The sequence below is a fragment of the Mandrillus leucophaeus genome, unplaced genomic scaffold, assembly GCF_000951045.1.
Source record: "Mandrillus leucophaeus isolate KB7577 unplaced genomic scaffold, Mleu.le_1.0 Scaffold64, whole genome shotgun sequence".
In the NCBI taxonomy this organism is placed as follows: Eukaryota; Metazoa; Chordata; class Mammalia; order Primates; family Cercopithecidae; genus Mandrillus; species Mandrillus leucophaeus.
Genome location: NW_012106919.1, coordinates 3099289 through 3109445, shown reverse-complemented (window position 1 = coordinate 3109445; position 10157 = coordinate 3099289). Strand labels below are relative to the sequence as shown.

At 40.1% G+C, this 10157-nt stretch overlaps 1 protein-coding gene across 5 annotated transcripts in view; it reads left to right on the top strand.

Annotated features, from left to right (window-relative positions):
- PTPN22 (protein tyrosine phosphatase, non-receptor type 22 (lymphoid)) overlaps window positions 1–10157 on the top strand; it is a 62681-nt gene that overhangs the window by 18357 nt on the left and 34167 nt on the right. For 4 of the 5 annotated variants that reach the window (XM_012000773.1, XM_012000774.1, XM_012000772.1 and 1 more), the window contains 2 exons: window positions 1649–1726; window positions 5028–5114. The exons of the other annotated variant lie outside the window; for it this stretch is intronic. In XM_012000773.1, the coding sequence (XP_011856163.1) occupies window positions 1649–1726; window positions 5028–5114 (165 nt within the window). The remainder of the gene's footprint in view (window positions 1–1648; window positions 1727–5027; window positions 5115–10157) is intronic. 5 annotated transcript variants of the gene reach the window in all.

Sequence of the window (10157 nt, the reverse complement as noted above, 5' to 3'; positions counted from 1 at the left end):
AGAATGGTGTGAACCTGGGAGGCGGAGTTTGCAGTGAGCCGAGATTGTGCCACTGCACTCCAGCCTGGGCAACAGAGCGAGACTCCGTCTCACAAAAAAAAAAAAAGAAAAGAAAGAAAAGAAAGAAATTTTCGGCCGGGCGTGGTGGCTCACGCCTGTAATCCCAGCACTTTGGGAGGCCAAGGCGGGCTGATCACCTTCAGGAGTTCGAGACCAGCCTGACCAATATGGTGAAATGCTGTCTCTACTAAAAATACAAAATTAGCCAGGTGTGGTGGCACATGCCTGTAATACCAGCTACTCCAGAGGCTGAGACAGGAGAATCACTTGAACCTGGGAGGTGGAGGTTGCAGTGAGCCAAGATCGGACCAATTGTACTCCAGCTTGGGCAACAAAAGTGAAACTCCTTCTCAAAAAAAAAAAAAAAAGGAAAGGAAATTTAAAATTACATATGTGACTCACATTATATTTTTACTGGATATCACTGTTCTACTGTTCAACCATTCTGAGTTGACAATTCTAATCAAAACCAAGAAAACTTGGCCGAGTGCGGTGGCTCATGCCTGTAATCTCAGCACTTTGGGAGGCTGAGGTGGGTGGATCACCTGAGGTCGGGACTTCAAGATCAGCCTGATCAACATGGAGAAACCCCATCTCTACTAAAAATACAAAATTAGCCGGGTGTGGTGGTGCATGCCTGTTATCCCAGCTACTCGGGAGGCTGAGGCAGGAGAATAGCTTGAACCTGGGAGAGTGGGGCTGCAGTGAGCCGAGATTGTGCCATTGCACTTGGCCTGGGCAACAAGAGCAAAACTCCATCTCAAAAACAAAAACAAAAAACAAAACCCAAGGAAACCAGGTATTTCACTTAGCTTGTGCAGCTGTTTTAGTAGACATATAATTTCTGTTAGTTCTTGTGAAATATTGAAAATAGGTCAAAGATTTCTATTTCTACTTTTTCAGACTCCCAGAAAGTCTGTAATTTATATATCCTTTAATGTTTGTTTTTCCATCTTTGGAGATTCCAATAATGTAGGGGTTGAAGCCCAAGGGGGTTAGGTGCACCTAACCTAAGGTGAAGGCAAATTACTGGGCCCCATTGAATTGAATCGTATCTCTAGAGGTGGGGGCCCAGCAAGCTGTCCAGGTGATTGTGATGCATGATAAAGTTTGAGGACCACTGTCCTAAATTATATAGTTACCCTTCCTTTATCCAAGCTGCTTTAATAGATGGACTCAACTTACTGCAATCATACTTTGCGTTCCAATCTATAAATCATTTTTTAATGTCTAATAGGAAGTTTAAAATATGGCCTTTAGACCTATCTACGAACCTCTTTTATTTTATACAACTCTCATACTTGTGCATCTACTGAATCTTGTCCCTCGTTATATCTATAGTTTTAGACATTTGGTTACACCGTGTGAAATCATTCTGAAGAGTTTCTTTAGTCTTTTCTAGGGAAAATACCAGGCTTTAAATCATGTGATAAGAAACCTCATTTGTTTTAAAAATGCATCATTTTTTCTGATATTACCCCATGTTAGAAGAGCAGATGCCATGGAAGTACAAGACTATGAAAAAGTAGCAATAATTTATTAACAAAGTATTGAAAGGAATAAGATATTTTCCCCTTTAATTCGATAGATAATTCCTGAGAACTTCAGTGTTTTCAGTTTGATCCAGGAAATGCGGACACAGAGGCCTTCATTAGTTCAAACTCAGGTAAGAACTGTAGTGAATGGATCAGAAAGTGTGTCTGAGTCTTGCTCCATCTCTATGTTTAATGGTGAGGCATCCAAAAACAGCTGACTGCTCAGATATAACACCAATTTACTATTACATGCTCTAGAGTCCATTGCCATTTTCTGTAACTCTGAATATCCCAATATTTTTCCTGTATGCCTTGTCCTGGGTCAAATTCCTTTCGTTCCTTATTTTACTGTCTGTTCAGAAAATATTAAGACACCAATGTAATATTACTTACTTCCTTACAAAGGATGTTGTAAAACTATTCAACAAACTGTTTGGCTTGTGAACTTGAAATAGCTAGGTCATGTTAACTTGAAATTTTGTAGTGATAAAATTCGTCTCTGAAAGCATAGAAAATCAGGGATTTATAGTCTCTACCTCAGGATGTGGTAACAGAATATGGAGAATTCAGTCTATGTGCTCATTTTAGGAAACACTGAAAAATAAAAATAAAAAATATATTCCTATTACCTAGAGATAGCCACTATTACTATTTTTCTATAGTTTCTCTTGATTCTTATTGCATGCATACTTTTTAAAAAAAACATAATTGGGCCAGGCACGGTGGCTCACACCTGTAATCCCAGCACTTTGGGAGGCTGATGTGGGTGGATCACCTGAGGTCAGGAGTTCGAGACCAGCCTGACCAATATGCTGAAACCTCGTCTCTACTGAAAATACAAAAATTAGCTGGACATGATGGCAGCCACCTGCAATCCCAGCTACTCAGGAGGCTGAGGCAGGAGAATTGCTTGAACCTGCGAGGTAGAGGTTGCAGTGGGCGAGATCACACCACTGCACTCCAGCCTGGGCAACAGAGTGAGACTCTGTCTCAAAAAAAAAAAAAAAAAAAGTGTGTGTATATATATATGTATATATTATAATCACACTATATTTATGTATCACAATCTTTTAACCTACCCCAGAATGCCCACACTTGTTCATTCCATTTAGGAATGCTCTTCCCTTCTCCTCCTAACTCAAATCTCTCACTGTCTACAATATTAATTTCACTCACATTTCTACACCAATAGTTTTACCCAACAGTTTTAGTTTTCTAAGCGGTATTCATTTTTAATATAGAATTTAGAATTGACCCATTCATTCATCAAATGTATATTGATGTTTATTAACAGGCACTTTTGTGTAATCTGTTAGAACTACTTTTAACGACTTAAATAGCAAGACCTTAAAGTGTTTAAGACACTTAGAAATGAAGATGCAAATAGTTTTAGAGATAAAACCACTGACAATGGCAATTCAGATATTTTAGTCTAGAAGTTGTTAATTAAAGGGAAAAAATAAAGAGCTATTATAATATAAAACTGGCCTCCACAGGTTTTCCACTAATAGCTGGTGGAAAAAAATAACTTTTCATGTGCTGAGTGTAGGTGTTTTCTATATTCAACCTGTGAGGGAGAAAGCTTATATGAAATGAAAGCATTAGTGGTTTAATGCTGTCAGACTTGAAAGAAGGCTGATCCATGTAAATGCATAAAGATTCCAGAAGTATGGAATCTAGTTACATAAATTGCAATACTAATTTAATAAAACTATACTCCATTTCAAAAACAAATTCCATTTCAGGTCTACTTTTAAGAGTTGAAAGACAGCTGAAAAAGCCTTCACATTTTGGCATTATCAAACAACTAACTGAATTTAACAGTTGTAGCTGTTTTTCTCTGACACTACTCTAACCAGGAAATGGCACTGTAACCAGATGAGAGCTTCCTGTCTGATTTTTCTTTCTTTTCTTTTCTTTTCTTTTTTTTTTTTGAGATGGACTTTCACTCTGTCACTCAGGCTGGAGTGCAATGGCACGATCTCGGCTCAGTGCAACCTCCGCTCTGCCAGTTTCAAGCAATTCTCCTGCCTCAGCCTCCTGAGTAGGTGGGACTACGGGCACGTGCCACCATGCTTAGCTAATTTTTTGTGTTTGTAGTGGAGATGGAGTTTCACCATGCTGGCCAGGCTGGTCTTGAACTCCTGACTTCGTGATCTGCCTGCCTCAGCCTCCCAAGGTGCTGGGATTACAGGCGTGAGCCACCTTGCCCAGCCCTGATTTTTCTTTCTTAAAAAAATTAGCCAGATGTGGTGGCTCATGCCTATAACCCCCGCACTTTGGGAGGCTGAGGCAGGTGGATCGCTTGAGCTCAGGAGTTCAAAACCAGCCTGCGCAACATAGTGAGACCTTGTCTCTACAAAAAATACAAAAATTAGCAGGGTGTAGTGGCAGGTGCCTGCAGTCCCAACTTACTTGGGAGACTGAGGTGGGAGCATCACTGGAGCCTGGGAGGTCGAGGCTGCGGTAAGCCGAAATTGCATCACTGCACTCCAACCTGGGCAACATGGTGAGACCATGTCTCAAAAAAAAAAAAAAAAAAAGAGCATACTAATGACTGTGTTGGATGATACAGACTCTGCATTGTTTCTTGCTAAAATTATCTTTGAAAAAATATTGTTCCTTATTTGTATAGAAATGTGTAAAGCGTCAGGGAAAACTCTGAATAGGCCCATTCAGATAAAAAGTAGGTTCAAAATTAAGTGCTTGAGCAAGTACAGGCTAAAACAGAATAGTAATAACTCGTAAACCTTGTAATAGTAGAGGTCTCATTTCTCTATGGTGAAATCCTTTTGTAACCACAAATTTCCAAACCTTATTTAGTGGTTTACTTTTCTTTGGTATCTTTACTAGGACAAAATTTTAGCAACTTTATCTAAATGCACTGAACTAAGAGTCTGGAAATTAAGTTTCTGAGTCAAGTCCTGGAAATTCCTTCTGAATGACCTGGGATAAACTGTTTGTAAATAGGTATAATAGCCTATCTACTTTATAGAGCAATTGAGAGGACCGAATTAAAGCGTATACATTGAAGTTACCTATCTATACACCAAGAAGGTTGCTTACAAAAAATCCATCTAGAATGAAATACATTTTTTTTTTAATATGAGCAAAGGAAACAGAATTAGAGGAATGTTGGAGAGAAAGATAAGAAAGTAGGGTTAGAACATAAAAGAAACAAGTCATAAGATTCTTGTACATTAGTTACAGGTGTATCAAATAGCTATTTTCAGCAGCATAAAAGTGCTTTGAAATCTGAAGTGAACTATGCAAGCATAAGGCATTGTTAGTAAGTTTAATAACATGCTGATTGTCCTTTTGGGTCTGCTATATTAGGATTTGATTGGTGTTCAAATTCCTAAAATCTGGTCCTGCAGTTCACCATTTTTTTTCTTTTTGTTTTCATTTGTTCTGGGTTGTGATGCTCTTCAGGAACAATATGAACTGGTCTACAATGCTGTATTAGAACTATTTAAGAGACAGATGGATGTTATCAGAGATAAACATTCTGGAACAGAGGTAAAATTTAAACTAGATATGATGTCAAAAAAATTTTCGTACTTGCTTTTGGTCAAGGGATGTCAGATTTGTTGCAGGATTTATCCATTGTCACAACTAAATTGAGAGCGTCAGATGTGCATAGGGCTGCACTAAAAATTTCCTGTGGAAAAGAACAAATTAATTTGAGGTAACTTAATTTAAAAAATTAATCTCACTAGGTCCGGTGGCTCGCGCCTGTAATCCCAGCATTTTGGGAGGTTGAGGCAGGCAGATCACCTAAGGTCAGGAGTTCAAGACCAGCCTGGCCAACATGGTGAACCCCATCTCCAAAAAAAAAAAAAAAAAAAAAATTTAGCCAGGAGTGGTGGGGCATACCTGTAGTCCCAGCTACTCCAGAAGCTGAGGCAGGAGGATTGCTTGAACCTGGGAGGTGGAGGTCGCAGTGAGCTGAAATGGCACCACCGCACTCCAGCTTGGGCAACAAAGTGAGACCCTGTCTCAAAGAGAAATAAAAATTTAAAAATAATCTCTTGGCTGGGCGAGGTGGTTCATGCCTGTAATCCCAGCACTTTGGAAGGCCAAGGTGGGAGGATTGGTTCGAGCCTAGGAGTTTGAGACCAGCCTCGGCAACATAACAATTTTCTCTACAAAAAAATTTTTCAAAATGGCCGGGCGTGGTGGTTCATGCCTGTAATCCCAGCACTTTGGGAGGCCGAGGCGGGCAGATCACCTGAGGTCAGGCGTTCAAGACCAGCCTGGTCACTATGGCAAAACCCAGTCTCTACTAAAAATACAAAAATTAGCTGGACATGGTGGCAAGTGCCTGTAATCCCAGCTATTCAGGAGGCTGAGGCAGAAGACTCGCTTGAACCCAGGAGGCAGAGGTTGCAGTGAGCCGATATTGCACCATTGCACTCCAGCCTAGGAAACGAGTGAAACTCTGTCTCAAAAGAAAAATAGTAGCCAGGCACAGGCATGTGCCTGTGGTCCCAGCTACTCAGGAGACTGAGCTGGGAGGATTGCATAAGCCCAAGAGGACAAGACTGCAGTGAGCCATGATCCCACAACTGCAGTCCTGCCTGGGCAACAGAGTGAGACCCTGTCTCAAAAAAAATTATTAAAAAAATTCATCTCTGATTAACCTACTGCATACAGTTAGTTTTCAGCTAAATTTAGAAACAATAGGAGTAAAAGGGCAAGCATATATTCTGCTCCCATGTTTAAAATTTACTATCAGCTATTTTGAAGTATACAATACATTGTTATTAACTATAGTCACCATGTTGTACAACATTGTACAGCTTGAACTTATTCCTACTGTCTAACTGACATTTTGTATACTTTGACTGACATCTCCCCAACCCCATCTCTCCCCCAACTCTCCACCCAGCCTCCTGGTAACCATTATTCTATACTCTGCTTCTATGAGTTTCACTTAAAAAAAAAAAAAAGGTTCCACATATAAGTGAGATAATGTGGTATTTGTCTTTCTGTGCCTGGCTTATTTCAGTTAGCATGTCTTTCAGGTTCATCCGTGTTGTCACAAATAACAGGATTTCCTTCTTTTTTAAAGGCTGTATGGTACTCCATTGTGTATGTATACCACATTTTCTTTATTCATTCATCTACTGATGGACACCAAGGTTGATTCTGTGTCTTGACTATTGTGAGTAATGCTGCAATAAACATGGGAGTGCAGATATCTCTCTGACACAGTGACTTCATTTCCTTCAGATATATACCGAGAAGTTGAATTGCTGGATCATATGGTAGTCCTATTTTTAATTTTTTGAGGAATCCCCATCCTGTTTTTCATAATTTCTGTACTAATTTATGTTCCCATCAACAGGGTACAAGTGTTCTCTTTTCTTCGTATTCTAACTTTTGTTATCTCTTGTCTTTTTGATAATAGCCATCCTAACAAGTGACAGATGACAGGTCACTGTGGTTTCAATTTGCATTTCCCTGATGATTAGTGATGTTGAACATCTTTTCATATGCCTATTGGCCATCTGTATGTTTTCTTTTGAGAAATCTTTTCAGGTCTTTTGTCCATTTTAAAATCAGGTTATTTGTTTTCTTGTTGTTGGGTTGAGTCCTTATGCTATGTTAGTATCCAATGCTGTTGGATACTTATCAGATGTATAGTTTGCAGAATTTTCTTCCATTGCACGGGTTGTCTCTTCACTCTGTTGATTGCTTTCTTGAATCATTGAAGTTTTGAGAATATTTTAGAATATCCAAAGGATTTTCAGCTGGAGGCCTAAGATATAAAAACTATTATGATTTGGCCAAATGCCAATTAAAAAATATTGAGAGTTCTAGGATATGCTATTTTGATCTCATCACAAAAATTGGTGTTAAATACTGTATAACCACAAAGTGTTAGATTCTGAACAAACCTTAACAAGACAAAATTACTGCTGCCTTGTCTTCATGTGACATATACATTTTTTTTTTTTTTTGGAGACAGAATCTCATTCTGTCACCCAGGATGGAGTGCAGTGGCGCGATCTTGGCTCACTGCAACCTCTGCCTCCTGGGTTCAAGTGATATATGACATATACATTTCAATTTTTAATATTGCATTTTAAATTATTAATCTGAAAATACTCACTGAGGCTCTACTATTTTCTCAGCATTAGGAATACAAAGTGTTTCAGACGTGGCCCTGATCATAATTCTCATCATTTGAATGATGAACCATACTTGAGACCTTAGCAAGACAGGTGGGTGGGAAGAAAGCCAGAATAACTGTTGGGGCTAGGGAACTAATTAAGCAATCTTATAGTTAATATCAACTGCAAGGAGAAATGATATGGTGAAGGGACATGGAATAAGAATATAGTTGCTAGGAATTGTTACTTATTTTATATTCATGCCCATTTCATTGGCTAGTAATCCCAGAACAATGTCAAATAATAGAGGTGAAATAAACAATTCTAATTTTGATAGGAATTATTCTGGTGTCTCACTAAGCATAATTTTGAATTTTGATTGGACATATGAATTTTTAAATTGTTTAAAGGAATAATTCATTGATTTTCATTTTCTGAAGAATTTCTTCAGAAAGCATGTTGAATTATTATTATTATTATTATTATTATTATTTTCGAGACGGAGTTTTGCTCTTGTTGCCTGGGGTGGAGTGCAATGGCGCGATCTCAGCTCACTGCAACCTCCGCCTCCAGAGTTCAAGTGATTCTCCTGTCTCAGGCTCCCTAGTAGCTGGGACTATAGGCATGTGCCACCACGCTTGACTTATTTTGTATTTTTAGTAGAGATGGGGTTTCTCCATGTTGGTCAGGCTGGCCTTGAAATCCTTACCTCAGATTATCCGCCCACCTCGGCCTCCCAAAGTGCTGGGATTATAGGCACGAGCCATTGCACCTGGCCAACATGTTGAATTCTTATCAATTGCCTATTTTTGCATTATGGAGTGATTAGATGGATTTTCCCTCCTTTGACCTATTAATGCAGTCATATAATTATATGATTATCAACCATCCTTACACCCTTAGAATAAAGTCTACTTGAACAAAGAATATTGTCTTAATGTGTTGCTGGAGTAACTGTGCTTATTTTATTTAGGTTCTAGGAAATGTCAGTACTCAAATGTAGCCCAGTAGCAGTGCCATGGCTCTGGATAGCTGGGTTGTTTGGAGTGGGTCCTTAGCCAGTAAATGGGGATACAGGAACACAGTTCAACCCCTCACAGGGGGAACTGGTTAAAGATAGCCATGGAGGACTTCTGCTTCTAGAAAGATCTAGTAGAGATACTTTTCCTATTCCTTCCACTAAGTGCAACTAGAAATCCTGGATATTATACATAAAACAAACACTAGAAAACTCTAAGGGATGGAGAGAAAAAGGCAGACTAGTCAGGGCCCTCCGGACTTGAGGAACAAAATGGTGGTGAGCTCCCTCGGTTTTCTTTGCCTCATATAATTTAAACTTGGTGCTTAAGATGCCAACAACTGAGAAATGCTAACAGTGCAGAGAAAAAAGATGCCCCAATAAAAGCCTGCTATCTCTAGCCAAAGAACCAGTAAATGGGCAGCCTATCAAGACAGAACATTATTAGACAATAATCATTCTACTGTAGCCAACACTGAAGCAAAAGCTGACCCAATCTCATCCATGCCAACAAAGGCTGAGTGGGGAGCCTATACTTCCACCCTTACAAGGCTATAATAAGGTGTCCAATATGCCTTCTTGGGTGGTGTTAGAGAAGGGCAAATAGAGGGCTGGAACTTTCATCCCCACTGGCCTGTAATGAGGCTCCCTATCCTGCAGTGTCAGTGGAGACCATATGTAGCATCAGAAGAGGCCCAGTGGAAACTAAACACTTTCACCATCATTAGTGGTAATGAGGTCACCACTATCACAGTGTCAGTGGAGACAATGTGAGGAACGTAGGCTTCTACCTGGTATTAACATGACCCCACAATGCCTTCCCATTGAAGTGGTGTCAGAAGAGGCCTAGTGGAGAGTCAGGACTTTCACAGTCATCTGGTGGTAATGAGGCCACTCCCACTACAGTGTCAGTGGAGAACAAGTGAGGAGCCTTCCCAACAGTGCATCCCCTGGAGTGTCAACAGAGGCTAAGTGAGGAACCTGGTGGAGGAAGGATCCACCCAGCAGCAATGAGGAAGCACCCCCTACCATTTCCCCTGCTAGAGAGTATCAGAAAGCCCCAGCAAGGGCCAGGTGTGGTGATGCATGCCTGTAATCCCAGCACTTTGGGAGGCCGAGGCGGGCAGATCACTTGAGGCCAGGAGTTCGAGACCAGCCTGGCCAGCATGGTGAAACCCTATCTCTACTAAAAATACAAAAGTTAGCTGGGCATGATGGTGTGCACCTGTAATCCCAGCTACTCAGGAGGCTGAGGCATGAGAATTGTTTGAACCCAGGAGATGGAGGTTGCAGTGATCTGAGATCGCACCACTGCACTCCAGCCTAAGTGACAGAGCAAGACTCTGTAAAAAAACAAAAAAAGCCCCAGCAAAAAGAGAAGGCTTAACTAGGATTCAGAGTTTCATAATAATGTGAAAATACCCA